At 36.3% G+C, this 18977-nt stretch overlaps 2 protein-coding genes and 1 pseudogene across 2 annotated transcripts; 2 read left to right on the plus strand and 1 right to left on the minus strand.

Moving 5' to 3' along the window:
* The first annotated feature begins 2187 nt into the window (after positions 1-2187).
* Positions 2188-2907, plus strand: LOC124458361. The gene has a single exon (XM_047008390.1). It carries the CDS (start codon positions 2188-2190, stop codon positions 2905-2907), a length of 720 nt encoding a protein of 239 aa, XP_046864346.1.
* Positions 2908-3503: 596 nt separating this feature from the next.
* LOC124458362 lies at positions 3504-5004 on the minus strand. The gene is made up of 2 exons (XM_047008391.1): positions 4808-5004; positions 3504-4713 (listed from the first exon to the last, which is right to left on the minus strand). Exons 1-2 carry the CDS (start codon positions 5002-5004, stop codon positions 3504-3506), a joined length of 1407 nt encoding a protein of 468 aa, XP_046864347.1.
* Positions 5005-8653: 3649 nt separating this feature from the next.
* Positions 8654-11081, plus strand: LOC124458364 (annotated as a pseudogene).
* Positions 11082-18977: the final 7896 nt, after the last annotated feature.

Raw genomic sequence — 18977 nt, forward strand, 5'->3', positions numbered from 1 at the left:
AACACAAAGACAAAATAACTTTCTCAATTTCAATATTATTAGTCTATCTTTAACTGTATTGGTTACCCTTATTTATTCTAATGTCAGAGTCAGTCTAGCAAATTTGTTTCCAGGTATAGCTTGGAATAACAAAGCAGCCATTAATACTTAAATACTAATTTTTCTTTTAGTACTTTAGCCAATGGGAATTGTCTGTTCAATGCATGTTCTATTGCATTAGTTGGGAATGAGACTCTCTCTATTTACTTGAGATTCCTAACTAGTGTTGAAATGTTTGAAAATGCAAAATACTATTCTACCCATCCTGTCATCGAGTCCCAGCATAAAAATGGTGCGTTCACTTCACTTAAAAATGCCTTTGCCATGTGTATATCCGATGCAGCTCTAACCTCTTTAGAAAATGCGAATGAAATTGCAGCAGTTTTACAAGAAGCAGTGGAAACAGCAAATAATTACACCTTTTCATCCTTGATGTGTATGTTTGCTTTGCCCATAGTAATCCAGTGTGCTATTCAGTCATACTACCCAATTACTAATGATGCTGAAGTGAAAGAAAATTGGGATTCGTTGGCTAAAATGTTCAATTGTACAATATATCCAAGACATTTTGTTGATGGGAGTGCAATTGACTATGTCCATATCTTTTGTTGTGCTGCGATGCCACCTTCTTATTTGGCAGATCAAAAAATCCCATCCACCAAAAATCATTTTGTTACTTTGTTTTTAGAGGACCACCTTTGAACATTGCTTTTATTAATCTTGCCATCTTTACAATTGTTGGATAAAAATCTTTGCTGCTGTTGGAAGAAGATCACCTTTGAACATTGCTTTTATTAATCTTGCCATCTTTACGGTTGTTGGATAAACATCTTTGTCGCTGTTGGAAGAAGACCGCCTTTGAACATTGCTTTAATTAATCTTGCAATCTTTACGATTGTTGGATAAACATCTTTGCTGTTGTTGGAAGAAGACCACCTTTGAACATTGCTTTTATTAGTCTTGCCATCTTTATGGCTGTTACAAAAGGCATCCCCGCTGCTTTTCGAAAAAGACCATTTGATGGGGCAACAAAGATGGGGAATTTTTCTTTTGTAGTGAACTGTCTTTTGGTTATTCACTGCAAAAATAACATGCTTCATCTTTCTCTCACTCCTGTGGCAACAATCCTGTGATTACAGAAAAGTACGGAAACTGCGTTGATTTTACATCAGACATCACAAGGTAAGTAAAATTTTTATTCTTCTATCCGAACAGAATTAAAAAATGGCGATATTAGAATTTTTTTTAGATGAGATTATCACTTATATATTGTTATATTCTACATTAAAAATGCCGGAATTCGCTTTTCCGAGAGTCTAGATTTAAAAATTTTCTGGGGGAGCATGCCCCCCAGACCCCCCTAGCGTTGGCTCGCGCCGAAGGCGCTCGCTACGTCACAGGGCCACGGTCAGCCCAGAAGCTTGATCCGCCCCTGAAAGTTGCTGTCTTCTAGTACGAGAATTTGCGGTGCACATTTTCCTGGAGGAGCAAGATCTTTTACAAACCAGTTGCCATCACTGTTTCCATGGACGAAGGAAGAAACTTGCTACAAGAAGGGACATTGTAAAAAATGATATTTATTTTCATGAACGAAAGCGCAAAAGACACACGGAAGATAGTGGTTGCCATCATTCCAATTGCAATGTTGAAATTGGCAATGTTCAAAGGTGATCTTCTGAAAAAAATGATGAAAGTCATGGAAACCCGTGTATTACAAATCCTAAAAGTCTTCAGTTTTTGTGCATACAGAATGTTGGGAAAGTATTCCAACAAAACGGGAGATATGTTTTATCTCTACGTGAAGAGATTGGAAAGTTGAAGTCCAGAGGGGCAGAGATTCGTCAAAAGAACAGGAATATATCTGTCTTAGAAAAGGAAGTGAAACAATTGAAAGAACAAGTGCAGGTGCTCACATTTAAATTAAACAACGAGCCTCAATTTGACCTTGATAATTATAAAATGTCCAATGACAACATTGCTTTTTATACTTGCTTTCCTACCTATAGCCATGTCCTAATGTGCTTTGACCTATTGAAAGACAAAACACACAAAATTCATTATAGAGTTTTTCAAACAAACAGCAATACATCAAATTCTGGGCGAGCAATTGGCCATCAACGAAAGTTAACAAAGTGGCAGGAATTCACTATGGTACTCTTAAGGCTTAGACTTGGATTACTAGAAAAAGATCTTGCTCATCGTTTTAGGGTTGCTGTTTCCACTGTTTCTGTCATTGTGCGAAGTTGGTTAAGATTCATGAGACAAGAGCTTGAGCCATTATGTATTCAATGGCCTAGCAAACAACTCATTCAGTCAGTTATGCCTTTGCAATTCCAGCAACTATGTCCTGATGTTGTGTCAATAATTGACTGCACTGAAATTACAATGGAATCACCCTCCAGCCTGAACAATAAGGCAGCCTGCTATTCAAGCTACAAATCTCACTCCACAATGAAAGCTTTGGTGGGAATTACACCAAATGGTGTTGTGTCATTTGCCAGTGACCTTTTCTCAGGTTCAATTAGTGATCCTGAAATAATAAAAAGATCTGGTTATCTTGAAAAATTAAATTATGGTGATGCTGTTATGGCTGATAAAGGGTTTTTAATACAAGATGAACTAGCAGAAATTGGTGCATCACTTGTTATACCTCATTTTCTCAAAAGAAAATCTCAATTTACTGCAGAAGAAAGCAAACATAACAAGAAAATAGCATGTTTACGAATTCATGTAGAAAGGTGCATGGAAAGATTAAAAAACTGGCATATATTTGATCGCTCAATGCCCGTTTCTCTTGCGAATATAGCCTCAGACATATGGATTGTAGTAGTTTGTATATCAAATTTCTGGCCGCCTTTAATAACATAATTATTTTTAGGGTAGTTGAATATTGACACAATGTATCAGATTTGGACAAAATGAAATGCTGCGGTCTGTATTATTGTAAATAGAACTCTGTGTATAGGATGGTAAAATTACAAAATTTGAACATTTATGATCATTACTTACAAATTAATATATTTAATACAACTTTTATATTACAATTGGGCTGGGAATTGAACAATTTTGCCCCACCTTTCACAATTAAATTTTATATTGGGATATACAAGTTCTGGAAAAACATGGTTATAATAAAATTGCTGTAATCTAGGAAGAGTCTTATTCCAAAACACTTCATCAAAACAAATTTCATCAATGTGAACCCAAATACCATTAGAAACAACAAAATGACACACTTTTCCACCAGCACAAAACAATTGTTGTTGCATTTGGTAATAATACTTATGATTATTATTTATGCAAAGTTTCCCATTTTTTTTCTTATAAATGTACAACCTGCACAATGTATCCATGAAAGATTCATTCTCTTTGGCGGTGACCTTTTTGATTTCTAGTAGTACGTTGTCATTTGTAATTCCATCAGGTGATGCCCCAAGAAAAGGATGAGTAGAGGAAATGATAAATCACACCTTCCTAACAGTATTTCCAGAAATTAATTCATATTTTTTAAGTATGCCAGCTTCTGATTCAATTCCATCCTTCATTGCTTTAGTTTGAATTGGTGTATGGTAGTTATTGGTGTTGGTAGGACTTATTGTTGGTTTTATTAAGCCTCTTTTGACTTTTGATGCTATAATACGAGGTTGTCTAACATCATACCAAAGTTTTGACTCATGTTGATTGACAGTAAGTTCCATTATGCGATCGCGGTCACTCACTGATGCTAGCAACCTTTTCTTAACCCTTTCACTCCTGGCTTTTATTTCATTTAGTGACATTGGTAGATATTTGTTTGGAGAAACCAGCTGCATACTTGTACCATCTAAATGAGCACTATATGAAGGATTGTAGTCAGAAGTTTCAGAAGTCCCAAAGTTATTTTCATCATTTGGCTTTGGAATAATGAAGCTCAAACCAGTCTTCATTCCTGTTTCAGCTTCCAGAATCTTTATTTTCTTGTAAAAAGAATGTAGATCCTCATTTGATGGTTTTTGTTTCTCTGGAATTTTTTTGATTAAGATGTGCTCAGCAGATTTGAATTTTTCCTTGTTATAACTATGCTTTATAAACTTCATGTCCTGTATTGTGGAAGCTTTAGCTGCTCTTTTAGGAATATTCCAAGTGCAAGGCTTTGAAGTGCAAGGAGTAACAGAATTTTGCAAGCCGAAATTGTTTACTTTATTTAAAGAACAATCTAGAGATTCCAGCAAGAACAATGTAGCAGCTACATGATTGCAGCGTCCATCAATTCCAGCAGGGCAATCACAGAAAGCTTTTTGCACAAGAGATCTTTCATTCATTGTTATTTTGACTATATAACTATCTTTTTTCATGGAAGGTAGCACTTTGCTTTTTATAAAATATAAACCATTTCTTGTTTGTGATAGAACATGTTGAACATTGCCAGACTTGAAGAAATTATAACCTTTCACGAGAGGTTTTTCAGTAGATACTTGCTTTTTAACTTCAACATCATCTATCAGAAACTTCCAAATGTTGGCATACCTCACCCTTGGTAAAATTGAAAGATCTGTTTGGAATCCAGACATGGGAAATGCTTCATCTGGTGTCGTCTGAGGAGTACTTAGAGTGATCCTTTTTTTTCGATAGTTCTTTCCACTGTCAGGGTCAACAACTTGTCCATCCAATCCATTGTTAATGTAATTCTTTACTCTGAAAAGATACATTAATAAGCAATTATTTTAAGACGTTTGAGAGGTTGCACAGTCGCACATAATTTGATAATTGATAAAAAAAATCCACATACCTGTTCACAAGCTCAAGCTTTTTCCCAGTAATATTAGCTCCACGACACGAAAGCCATCTCTTTAATATTGCCATCGAGCACTGTTCGACTGGCTTATAGAGCTTGGTACCAGGTATGTCATCCTCAGTTAATACAATGTCACAGTCAGAATGAAGGCAAACTCGATCTTTTTCAGCGCAATTATGCTGTTCATCCATTATATTTATTATTTTACAGTCAGAAATCAACTCCAACTATTCAGTATTTTGCTAACAATGATACCGAAATAAATTCCCCAGGTAAAAAACAAAGTTGTTTACGAGCTAGTAAAGCAAAGCGTCCCCTCAAATATACCACAATGCAACGTGCGTTGTCAACTAGTCACTAGTCTTCGCAGTGTAATTACCATTTCCGAAACGGCGAATAGACAACCATATATACTCTTCAGTTTTCCCTAGAGGCTCACAAGCAGTTCGATTTTATGGTCTCCTCAAACTTCATAATCATAGAGAAAACTATAATTCCCCTCCCATTCGACTTATAGTGTCGTCCACCAACTCATATAACTTTAATCTCTACAAGTACTTATGCACTCTACTTAACCCTGTCATACCCAATGATTACACTACATCAGACTCTTTTACTTTTGTTAACGAACTACACACCCAAAACCACAGCAACAGCAACTACTTCGTGTTTTTTTTGACGTCCAAAGTCTTTTCACAAACATCCCTTTATCCGAAACCATAGACATTGCATTAGATCTTATTTATTCACACCAGCCCGACATTATCATTAAAAAACAAGACCTAAAACAACTTTTTTCATTGCCACCTCACAAACTCATTTCCTATTTTAACGTACAATTTTTTGACCAAATCGACGGAGTCGCGATGGGCTAACCATTAACACTTCTTGCCAATCAGCTTTTTCAACAGGCAATGACTGTTTCATTGGGCGTATGTAATTCTGTTGTTGGAACCAACCATATCCTTATTGTATGGGACATTGTATCCATATGATGGGGTAGGAATCAGGCAAAGAGGCAGTGAATATCCACCACCTTCTCCACACATAAATTCAAATGCCCCATTCTGTTTTGATTACTTTCAGTTAAAAGGCAAAAGTCACGAGTCCAAGATTTTTTTGGATGAATGAAGACCAATTTTTGCTTTTAGCTGGTCGAGGGTTAAGGTGTTGCCGCTGACCCCCACCACCGAGAGAGCTAAAAGAAAGCAAGATACTATGTACAAAGGAGGTGACAAAATACATTTGATAACAAACTAAATTCTTCTTTGAAGACAAGGACTTTGGCATTTATGTTCCAGAAAGTTTAGAAATTTTGTCATCCTTGAAATAAACACTTTTAAATGTATTAAATGAAGGCGTATGTGTACATATCTAGTGCTCTTTCCTGTTTTATTGCAGTGGTGGTGTATCTAGGCTTGATGATTTGGAGGGAGCAGTATTCATTTAAGCATGTTATCATCCGCAAAAGAAAATTGATTTCAAATGAATTTAATACAGTAGAACATGAACATGCAAATATTTCCCCCACCCCCAATTATCCAGCTGGGTATGCCACTGTTTTACTGCGGGCTTTGCCACTATCACTAAAGCCAGTTGTCCAAACTAGCAATATTTTTCATGCAAATTGTCTTTTAATCTATGTTAGGTTATTCAATAGAAATAATACGTTATTATTATTAATAACCAATCAAACGGAAAAATTCTTTTCTTGGACCTCCTCGATCTTGTGCTAGCTAGAATTTAAAGAACATAAAAATGAAGTAAAACTAATAAATCACCACAATATCAATTAACTGCATCCAGCAACTGTAGAATTGCAACAATTTTGGGATTATCTCTTCATAAAATTGGACTTCTAAAGTAAAAAATATGTCTTCTAATCCATTAATTTCATCCATTGTCACCATCTTTCAAGTAAACCCTAGTCAAATCTATTTTTCTTGCATGATGATATTGCTTGCATTTGATTTACTTAAACTCATTTGTACATCATCAGGTAGATGATTTGTGCTGCTAATGTTCGGTTCTTGACTTCTTCTAGGCAAAACAGTATTACTACTAGCATCTACTGTATTGGATTCAGATGAGCTAGAAAGTCCAGCGGTACAAGTATACAAGTGAGACCGTAACTCATTCATGAGAAAGTCTTTGTTACATCCATGGCACACTTGTTTAACAATAAGCACAGGTTCTGGTTTGAGAGGTTTTGTTGAAAGACCTTTTTGTATTGGTCTTACATAGATCTTAGATTGACTGCCAAAGTTTGCTTTAAGTTGTTTGACCGACCACTGACATTTTATCATGGTCAAGTGCCGGCAATTTGATTCGCAGTGGAGTATCTCGAAACCACCACCATCCCGAAGTAGAGGAAATCCGATAGTCTCCCCCATCAGACAGCTCTCTTCAGACATATTTTTTCTGCTACTTGTTCTTCATTGTCAGTAAGCTGAAATTTGATCTTTTTCAGTCCTAGCTCTGCGTTGTAAAGAGTGTGCTTTGTTATCGTAGAGGGAATGCTACTTTGCAGTCGATCTGCCAAACAAAAAATGTTGGCAGTCCATGGCCGCATAGACATCACATAACGAAGAAATAAAAATAACCACATAATGAATTAAACACATAACGAAATTACCACATAACGAAATAAGCTCATAACGAAGTAACCACATAACGAAATTACCACATAACGAAATTCCTACATAACGAAATAACCACATAACGAAATTACTACATAACAAAATAACCACATAATGAATTAACAACATACCAAAATAACCACATAATAAGTTAAGGTATAATGAAAAGTGCATTACATATAATGACAAATGGACCGCAAATAATAAAAATATCACTGCATATAATGAGGAATGGAACGCATATAATGACAGATGGACTGCATATAACAAAAGTATCACTACAAATAATGATGGCGGACCGCATACAATGAAACGATCACTGCATATAATGACGAATGGACCGCATATAATGATAAATCAACAAGACGTAACAAAGTTTTATGGCATAAGACAGCTCTGGCATTCCATAGAACCAGCTCTTTGAGACTGCAATCGCTGTTTGCACACTATTTAGAAAGCATTAAAATTTCTTTAATACAGTTGCGTGGCAGGGAAAAACATTTCGCGAAAAAATGCTTTTGAATATGAATAGTGCATTGTATTAATCGAATTTATATTGAAATGTTGAATTAATGTACTGCAAATATTTTTTAGTAATTGACTGGAAGAATTTCTTGACAAATTCCTTATAATTTTGTGCGAAAAATTTGTGCAGGAAGACAAAAATTACGGCTAGCTTCACCGCATTTTGTATAAGGTTTGCCTTAACAACTTGTATGAGCATGAAATGAAATATAAATAAATGTGGCTTTAATTCACGTAGATTAAGTTCAATTCATCTGTTTTTAGAAAAAGGTTAGGAAATCTTCATAAAACTTCCCCTGTTCCCATACACTACCAATCATGCTCTTCTAGCTTTTACGTAACATAATGGAAGCATTGTTCATACATCGTGCAACGTAATAAGTGTGCAGGTATTCTGCAAATTATGAAAATAATGAATCACCACCACTTTGAAAAAACGCTGACCACTTGCTCCAGTTGTCATTTGTAGAGAAGCTTGTAAAAAGTTGAGATGCAATGAATAATCCATATCAATAAGCAAAGAAGATGTTATCACTATCTTCTATCATTTTAGAAGAAGCTTGATTATATAGTATACGAATTTAAATATAGCTCGACCAGACTTGGCAGGCTGTCGACACCAACAATTTTCTCACTAATTCTTACTTGTACATTCCATCTCAAAGGTATTTTGAAAATGGCGTAAGAAGGATTTAAGACGTTTAATGTAAAAGTAAAAGAAGGAGTTTCTTGGGTGACTTTCACTTTCCTCAAGTTAACGTCCAAATAAAACCGATGCTCGATGATTTCAATTGGTTAGCTGAATTGCTCGAGAAAGACCGTACCGCGAAGGTTGTGTTCCAATCGGCTCATACAGAAATCTTTGTGTGTCATGTAGATATGCACATGCTGGTGGACATTCCAGCGGCGGCAAGACGTCTCTTTGAGCCACTCTTAGACCTACAGGAAGTGTTGCAACGAATCAGTGATTTTCCTCAGGCAACCATTGCCAAAGTCGAGGGTATGGCTGGAGGAGGAGGTCATAAGTTCATGCTTGCATGTGATATGGGGTTTGCAGCACGTGGTAAATCCGTATTCATGCAGATAGAAGTCAGTATGGGCATTGTCCCTGCGGTGGAGGTAGGTGTTGCTATTGTTAACGCGCTAACATTTGTCAGGTGAGCATGACTTCATAAAATGTCAGTGGAAATGTTAAAAGTTTGACCAATAAATAATTTTACAAAGAGTAGATGATTATACTTAGAGTAAAACATTATTTAAGAATGCAATGAAATAACATTTCAATGTTATATTAGGGTATTGTATCGCTTTCCTTTATATAGGCTTCGAGTTTCATAATAATATATAACATATGCGCTAGATATATAATAACATGTGCTATACAACGTACATATCAATGAGCCTTCCTTGCTATTTTTTCAACATTGTATTTACATTGTAGGGAAAAGTTATTTACATGTATATAGAAAACAATGAAAATGCAGGCACTTCATTTGATCCTTTTTCTCCAATCTCTCATTGCAAAAGTAATAGATTTCATTTGTAATGAAATGAATGTGTGATTGCAAAAATTAAAGAAAAACGCCATTTACTACCAATCATTTAAGCACTGTTTAATCTAAAACATTGTAAAATAAACACAATGAAAGGCGTGCGCTGATTAGTCTAGGGCTGAGTTTGCATTAGCCAGTGCAAAACATATCTGAGCTCAACCAATCAAATCAATCTAAACAATCAATCAGTCAAAAAGAATTGCCAAATCGATCATAGATACATTTTAGAGGAAAATTTAAAATGTCTGTCTTTTTTGCATTATTGTTATTTTATAAAAGAAATAAAAGATGATTTTCGTGGTTGCACTGGCTTATGCAAACCTCCGAGACGTTTGTGAGAACGCTCGAGCATGTGCAACCCTCTACCTTCAGTCTGGGCTTGCAGTGATCTGCTCTCGAGTTCTTCTAAAGGTCTCATTGGTTTGCATAAGCCTGTGCAAGCACAGTAAACATCTTTTATTTCTTAAATAATATTTGACTTTTCTCCGATGATGGTATATGGTACCATGGCTTTCGCATGAAGAAAATAGTTACACGAATCAATTGCATCTTTCTTCGTGAAGGCACACAGCGTCTTGCTCGTCAAATGGGTATGGTCGGACCATGAAAATCATTTTAGGTGTGCACGACTTCGATGCAGATTTAGCAGAGTGATATGGCTCCATCAATCGTGTTTTGCAACCCAATGAAATCGACCGTTTGTCGAGAGACTAGCCAATAGTATCGTTAAGTTTTAGCCGGCTCTATTGCAGCGTGCGAAAGATGTGTTATTAAGGTAAGAAAGAAGTTAGTTAGTACTTTTATTTGTTGTTTGATTTTCTTGTGTTTCTTCAATTTGAAGCAAATGTTTTAGTTCTCTCAACATTTGTCACTAAACTCTGTATTGTATATTTGATGTTTGTGGATGTAAATCGTTCAGATTAGTAGAGTTCGGAGGAGGACTGTTCTGGTTGATATTGACTGACGTTTCGACAACCTTGGCGGTAGTCATCTTCAGAGTCAGTTTACTTTAAAGTCTATTGAAATTTAGCTTAATTTTTATGCTTAATTCTACGAAAGTCTCTGCATATATATAATTCAATCTATTGTATATTTTCATCCTGTTTAGGGCCACGCGTTTATTAGTGTCAATTGTCTAATTTAACCCCCTTTAATTAGTCACACCATTCATTCATTCATTCATTAATTCATTCATAATTTATTCATTCATTTATTCATTCATTTATTCATTAAGTATAGTGCGATCTTTGCGACAATGTTTGCAATCAGGACGCTTGTGTTGTTGTTAGATTGTTTAATCCACTCAAAAAATTTTCATCGTTAGACGCTCATCAGTGAAGTTAATTTTCCTGTTATTATGAATACCTTAGCTCCCCTCCCCAAACTATGGACGTTTCGGCGAGACGGTAACTTCAGAGAAAGGTTCCAAGGCTTCAAGCAATGGCCTCCAAACCAGGAGCAAGACGCTTTGCGTTGCAGCACATGCAGAATAGATTGGAAAACCAGAGGAATTGGTAAAATGCCGTGATGGATAATCAAAATGTTCAATGAAACAGTACGCCCAGCTTGTTTTAAACGAGTGGTATCAACCAATCAGGGACCTAGGAGAAGGAGGGGAACCATGTGTTGAAACAATGTGTTGAATACGTGCCTCTCTGTACACGTTACTCAGGTGTCGTCGTTCACATTGGTGCCGTGCACCATACTTGGGGGTACTACATCTCTTCGTGGTGCCCAGACCTGGGCACTTATACACAGGCACCATCAAAATTTTGTGTTCAGATTGGTGACCGTGCCAGAGAACAGCACTTGGGTACTACCTCTCTTCGTGGTGCCAAGACCCGTGCAGTTATACACAGGCCCCATCAAAATTTTGTGTTCACTTTGGTGCCCTTGCCCCAGCACCGTACTTGCGTACTGCCTCTCTTCGTGGAACCCAGAGCTGTGCACTTATACACAGGCACCATAAAAATTTTGTCTTCACATTGATGCCCTTGCCCCAGCATCTTACTTGCGTACTGCATCTCTTCGTGGTACCCAGACCTGTGCAATTATATACAGGCACTATAAAAATTTTGTCTTCACATTGATGCCCTTGCCCCAGCACCGTACTTGCGTACTGCTTCTCTTCGTGGTACCAAGAGCTGTGCACTTATACACAGGCCCCATCAAAATATTTTGTTCACATTGGTGCCCTTCCCCCAGCACCGTAGTTGCGCACTGCTTTTCTTCGTGGTACCTAGACCTGTGCACTTATACACAGGCACCATCAAAATTTTGTGTTCCCTTTGCTGCCATTGCCAGACCTGCCAATTCTCCCGGTTTCGCTGGGAGACTCCCGCCTTTGCTGTATTTTTCCCGACCTCTCGACAAAGATACTAAATCTGATGGTAGAAATTGTAATCATGATGATAGAAATTCTCTAACAAGTTCCATCGAAGATTATGCAGATTCAGGTTCAGAGTCAAGACAAGAATGCAGTACAAGCAAAGCTAGTAAGAAGTACGATGGCTCTGCAAAGTACAAAGTGAAATTCAATCCATTGTGGTCTCAAAATTATCCTGTAAAACCAGTTTCAAACGATCGATTCAGCTTTCACTGCATCCCTTGTGCAAGGGATATTAATTGTAGTCACCAAGGCCTGAGAGACGTTAAGGTGCATTGTGAATGTGTAACACATAAAAAGAGAGTTGATGCTGCTAAAAATACCCAATTGATTTCACAACACATTGCAAGGGGCACAGATTCTACAAATAAAAGCAGAGGTCATGGTGACAAACTTTTTAGTGCAGCATAATCTTCCAATTGCAACGGCTGATCATCTGGGTCCACTATTCAAAGAAGTTTTCCCTGATAGAAAAATTGCTGCATCATATGCTTCAGGTCGTACAAAATCTTCTGCCATTATCAACAACGCACTGGGTCTTCACTGTCATACATATTTAGTTGAACATTGCAAGAACCATCCATTCAGTTTGGGTATAGATGGAGGAAGTGACACTGGGTTAGAGAAAGTGAATCCTGTGACGATTCGTATATTTGATATGAATCGATCAAAACAAGTTGAAAGTCATTTTTATGATACGTGTACTACAAGAGGTGAAGACTGTGGAAAAGCAGAGGCAATTTTTGTTGTTTTTGATGAAAAATTTCAGAATGTTTCCATGCATTGGCACAATGCAGTCAGCCTAATTGTTGATAACACTAATGCAATGATTGTATGCAATAACTCAATAGCCTCAGGTCGTAGAAATAAGAATCCTGACATCTTTATCTCTGGTTGTGCCTGCCATTTGGCACACATTGCTGCAACTGAAGCAAACGATGCCTTTACAGACGTTCTTGGCATTAATATTGAAGATATATTGATTGACCTATTTTACTGGTTCGAGAAAAGCTAGAAAAGAAAGGGGAAACTATCAGAATATTTTGAATTCTGTGACCAGGATTACCAAAAATTCCTGAAGCATGTGTCTACACGTCTACACGATGGCTTTCTTTGGAGCGTTGCGTAGAAAGAGCTTTAAAGAAATTTCCGACTCTCAAGGCTTATTTTTTGAGTGAAAACTTTTCCGACCAAAGGTTCAAAACACTGGAATCTGCATTTTCAAATCCCATCTTGGAACCTGTCTTGTTGTTCCATCAAGCTTCTATGCAGCTGTTCACAGAATTCAACAAGCTACTGCAGAGAAGCGAACCTACAATCCAGGTGTTAAGAGAAGCCATGTTGCGTTTGGTTAAAAAGATTGCAAGTCGTATTGTGCAGCCTAAGTTTATTGAAGATGCAGAACATAAACAGCTTGACCTATCAAACGATGCAATGTTCAAACCAAACCAGTCAATATTTCTTGGTGGTGTTACTAAGCCTACACTTTCTAGGCTTTTGAATGAGGGAGACATTACAGAAACTTCAGTGAATAAATTCTATGCTGCTGCCCATTCCTATTTTGAAAACTCGTTTAGCTATATTTTAAAGAAATTTCCATTGAAAGATGAGTTGGTTCAAAATGCAGTTTGGATTGATGTCTCTCAGCGGATAATGGTGGAGTGGGAGTGTGTGCAGTATTTCCTTGATAGGTACAGCACAATGTTTAAGGAAGTGCCAATTGATACCCTTTATGAAGAATTTTGCAATTATCAAACACTTAATGACTCTGAAATTGGGGACGAAGCATGGAAAGCTGCCAAAGTACTTGAATGTATTGATTCTAATGGAAACGAGGTGTTCCATTATCGTGTAGATGTTTTATGGTGGTTCATTGGACAAATGAAGCAACCTGGAACGTCAATGAAAAGATTTCGGAATCTGTTAAGATTTGCGGAGGCAGTGCTCATTGTTCCACACAGCAATGCCGAAGAGGAGCGGCTTTTCAGTATTGTGCGCAAAAATAAAACTGATAATCGTTCCTATTTGAACAATGATGGGATACTGTCGAACATTTTGGCAATGAAACTAGCCTATTCTGAGAACACTATCCCTTGCTACAAGTGGAAATCCGACAATGAACTTTTACAGTCGTCAAAAAAGGCAACTACACTGTATAATAGAGCACACAAGTAGGTTTCTGCAAACACAGTACATGTGTCTTGTTGAGTTAAAATTTTTGTGCATAACACTTGAGGTAATCATTGCCATTTGCCTAATAAATCAATCTAAAAATATGTCGTATACAAGAATAGAAATATCCAGTTTTTTTGCCAGATCTCCAGGTTTTTCTGCATTAATCTCAAGGTTTTGTATTCTTTGGGGTTGGCAGGTCTGCATTGCCCCAGCACCGTACTTGCGTACTGCCTCTCTTTATTGAGCCCAGAGCTGTATATGCACTTATACGCAGGCAGCATCAAAAAGTTGTGTTCCCATTGGTGCTCGTGCCTGAGCACCGTGCCAGGGTACTCAGTCTGAACGCGCTATAATATTATTCCTTCGACACAAATTCGACACAATTTTCATTTCTTTTTTTTTGTTTTGCTGTTTGCTTCACGAAGTTTGTTTACGTTTGACTGCAAAATTACGCGTTTTGGACCGTGGTCCATTACGGAAAATAATGGACCGGAAAAAATATTTGTGAGCCAACAAAAGCAAGCCATTTGCCGGAAGTGACGCTTGCATACAACAATGCTATTTGATGTTTGTTTTGATGGTTTAAAAGCATTAAAAACCCCTGGCGAATGTAATGCAAGCATTGTCGACATTAAGTTGTTAAGGCTTCAGGAAATTTTGCCTAATGCGTATGCAAACTTTCGTCTTCAGTTTGAAAGTTGGGCGTTCGCGTACTCATGGAGCTTCTCAACAGCAAAATTCTAACTTTATAACTTGTTATTTATTTGCGACAATATTGTATTGTCACTGAAACCTTTTAAAATCCAACATTCTTACTACCTAAAGTTTTCACAAATCTTGCGCGTTGATGAACATAGCGACATTTTCCCTAACTTTTCACTTCTACACACCATGTATGACGTAGTTGTGTTAGAATTATCTGTTATTTCTTATTAGAATATCTTGAGGCGTTTGGAGCAGTTACAGGAGCAACAACGAAGAGCCTTGAAAGAACTTAAGGTAATTATTTATTGAGAAATAAATACATTCAAATGCTCTCCAGGATATGAAGTTAGACAGAATTTTTTTTCCTTTAGATAATATTTAAAGTCGGTTTATGAGTCAATTTTGAATTTCTCGCCATTTTGAATCGCAAGCTCGTTTTCAGTGTGCCCAAATTTGTTAAAATCATTTTGCTACTCAACTAAGAATCATTTATGGAAATTTTGTTTTACCGTTTTGAAGTTAAAATTCTACGCCTGCGCTTTAACTTTCAAGAGTGTCGATGGAATGAATCCTTTCTTATATTCATTACGCAGCAGCGATCATCTATTATGACTTTTTGTGTACTAAAAACCAGTCATGGATATACTGTGGTTTTGCAGGGAGGCTTTAGTTTCCATTAGATTTCAGTGGCTACTGTATGGTTTCCGAAGCATGTCCGACTTTTAAAATTCTGTTAACTCTTCATTATGATTAGAGATTGTTGGAAGTGTTTTGCATTTGACTCCCATCACAATTGCTTTTGCTTGTTTTGTATATTAGAATTTTGTTAGGAAATTGGCACCCCTACACCCTGTAGCAAAGCCATACCGACCTTTTGCTCCTACAATGCAAATTTTTCAGCAAATTTTCTATTCATTTCTTTAGAAAATTAATTTCATTCAGTGTGTTTCCAATTATCAAACCAAAATATCTGCTTTGTAGGAGTAAATGTGGTGTCTCGCTACTTCCTACACTTCCTTTAGCCAAAGTACCCCTTGATACCCCAATGCTAAATCCGTCCATACTTAAAACGCACTTTATACACTTTATGTACATGACATTACATTCTTGTGAAGGTTTTCTCATTTAACTTACTTACCTAATATACATAAAAAATTCTCAGCTCTGAGTGGTTCAGAGCAGTGCAATTTCTTGTAAATACCACTGCCAAAAATAGGAAATACCATGGCCAATTTCTTTTAAAAAGTGCTACTGACTTTTTTAGCCAAACTAGGAAGTGTTTGGCCAATAAAATGAAACATTTCATTTGCTGGAAAGTTGAATTATTTTCAAAAAAGCAATTATTACAGCATGCACGAGTTTTAGTCGATTTTCTTGGCGACCGAGTCTATACAGTTCAACATTCTCTAGACATATCCCGAAGTACAAGCACCGCCAAAAGTACTTGTTTTGATGACGTGTCGAAACTGATATTTTTGGAGAAAAAATGTCTAACGAAATTGAAAAATACTAGTCGGTCGATCAAAATAATTTCTCGCTGATAGAAGATAAAAATCGAAAGAATTGAAGAAATTTTTCATGGATATTATTAATATTGCCTTAAAAAGCGCAATCGCTATGGTGAATACCCTGAAGCCAAGAGTAATGGCACTTAACTGAAAGTAATTCCAGAACAGTTCTTTTTAAAACTCTTGGGTTTCTCTTTAGTTTTTGTGGGAGCGGTGACCACTTTGCTATATTGAAATAGTGTTCTTCTGTCTGTACGTCGTAGTCCTCCGTGATAGTTGGATGTGCGAAAGTTGGCGAACAATACGTTTAGTGTGTTGGTTAGTTCATTGCTAGTTTGGGAAAATAAAATAAGATTACAAAGGTATTTCTACTTCCTATTTCATTTTATTCAAATTCATCAACTGTACCGATTTTAGTGGTGGTAGCAAAAAAACGTCAAAAAACACAGCTGGTGTTTTTGATATACAAGCCTATTTAAATATAATATCTCAAAGTTTGGTGTTTTATTGTTAAAATGGAACTGGCCAACGTTGTGGCAGTTTGTGGTACGATGATTTCTAATTACACAAGGACAACAAGATCAATACTCACCTGTGACAAGTCAGATAATTCATACATTTATTGTAAAAAAATGTTTATGTAAACTTTTATCACTCAATTTTATATCAAGACATTAACTCATTCGTTGAAAATCATATAAGATTCTTTTTGAAAATAGCAGAAAATGTGTCATCAATTGTCAACTTGGAAACCTTACATAACTAAACAGAACTTTTATTTACAGTATTGTTTGAATGGTTTAACAACATTTTTGGACTGCATAATATATAGTTATAAATACATCAATTGTCACTTAAAAACCACAGGATAACTAAACAAACCCTGCAGTGTTTTTCATATAGTGCAATGATTTTTTTCTGGACAACGTCGTATATAATGTTCATCTCATCTATGTCTGCTATATCAAGTGATTCGTAAGCTATCCTAGGTGTGCAAAGTTTAATGAACCACGATGATAGTTTTAGATTTCTAAAAACCCTCAGGGGTTCACTACCTTATTTTGAACGAGCCAGAAAGGAATTGTTTGCTATGATTCGACAGTTAGGACCAGCATCATTATTTTGCAGTTTTTCATCAGCAGAAACAAAATGGAGTCATTTATAAAAAATTCTTGGGAACTTATTAATCGCAAGGATTATAGTGATGAAAAATTGGACAATGTTACTTGATAGGAAAGGTATCGACTCATGCAAAGTGACCCAGAACCGGTGCACGACATTTTGATTATGTATTTTATACTTTCTTAAAAGATGTATTAATGAAGAGAACTTGCTCCGTTGGGCATGATGAAAGATTGGTTTTATGGAGTCGAATACCAGCAGTGGGGTCACGTTATATTCGTATGTTGATATGGCTTGAAAATGCACCAGTGTTTGGTGTTGATAAAGATGAAGAAGTTGTGACATATATTGACAGTATAATTATCTGTAGCAAATTCAAAAATGATTGGGAAATACTTCATGTGGTATATAGACAAACACACAGGCATTCTTACAATTGCAGGAGAAAGTCTGAAAATATTTGTAGGTTGTACAATCCACATCACCAATGAGATGTACTCAGATTCCTTATCCACTTGATGAAGACACATCTCCAATTTTTAAAAAAGACGGCAAACAACTGTGGAAAGCAATTGAAAAAAAAACCGAATGGTTTTAAGGAAGGTAAAGACATCACTTTTGATGAACTATTACAAAAGTTTGATGTTTCAGGACGTCAGTATATCCTTGCGATACGATCATCTTTTAATACACCGACAATCTTTTTGAGAATTAATAATTATAACCCTTCTTGTCTTCGGGCGTGTTGAGAAAATGTGCAATGTTTATTGTATCATATATTTTCAAAGGCCAAAAATGAATGAGTTAGCGAGCAAATAGAGCAGTATGCTGTTCGGGGTAATGACTTAAATGAAATTGGACGTCAATTCACCTTGGAAATTGGCTTTTGATAACATTGCAACAGTGACACAAGATGATAAACGACATGATCAGAACGAGGGATGCGTGATACAAATCCAGATTTAAACGAAGCATTTGACCATCTTGCAGAAAATTTGCGTATACCATCTTCTGTACCTAGTAATTAGCAAATCACTTATTTTGAATGAATTGCAAGATAACGAATATCGATCTTTAGGTAAGATGTTAAATCAAAAATCGAGAGAGAAATCTTTTATCAAGTTTGAATTTGATAAAGAAATCCAATAAACTATTTTGCGCAATTAAATATTCACATATGGATGGTTAAATATTCACAGATATTCAATGTTTAAGTTCTTACAATATTCTTGCTCCAAATCTTTGGAGAAAATACTTCAGAATGTTTCAGCTTGATGAAATCATGCGGCAGAGAAAAAGCAAGAATTTTGCAGAGATTCTTAATCGACTATGTGAAGGTAATCACACTCCTACTGACCTTGAAAATCTCAAAGAAACATGCGTTAAAGAGACTATATGTCCCAAAGAAAACGCATGTTTATTCGTTCATAATGCTTTATAGTTGATGAATATAATGATAAAATTTATCAATCATTCAATCATGGGGATAAACACATTTTCGAGCTACAATATACCGTCATTGGAACTTGTTCAGTTGAACTCAAAGAAAAG

The sequence above is a fragment of the Xenia sp. Carnegie-2017 genome, unplaced genomic scaffold (assembly GCF_021976095.1).
Source record: "Xenia sp. Carnegie-2017 unplaced genomic scaffold, XeniaSp_v1 HiC_scaffold_6, whole genome shotgun sequence".
Classification (NCBI taxonomy): Eukaryota; Metazoa; Cnidaria; class Anthozoa; order Malacalcyonacea; family Xeniidae; genus Xenia; species Xenia sp. Carnegie-2017.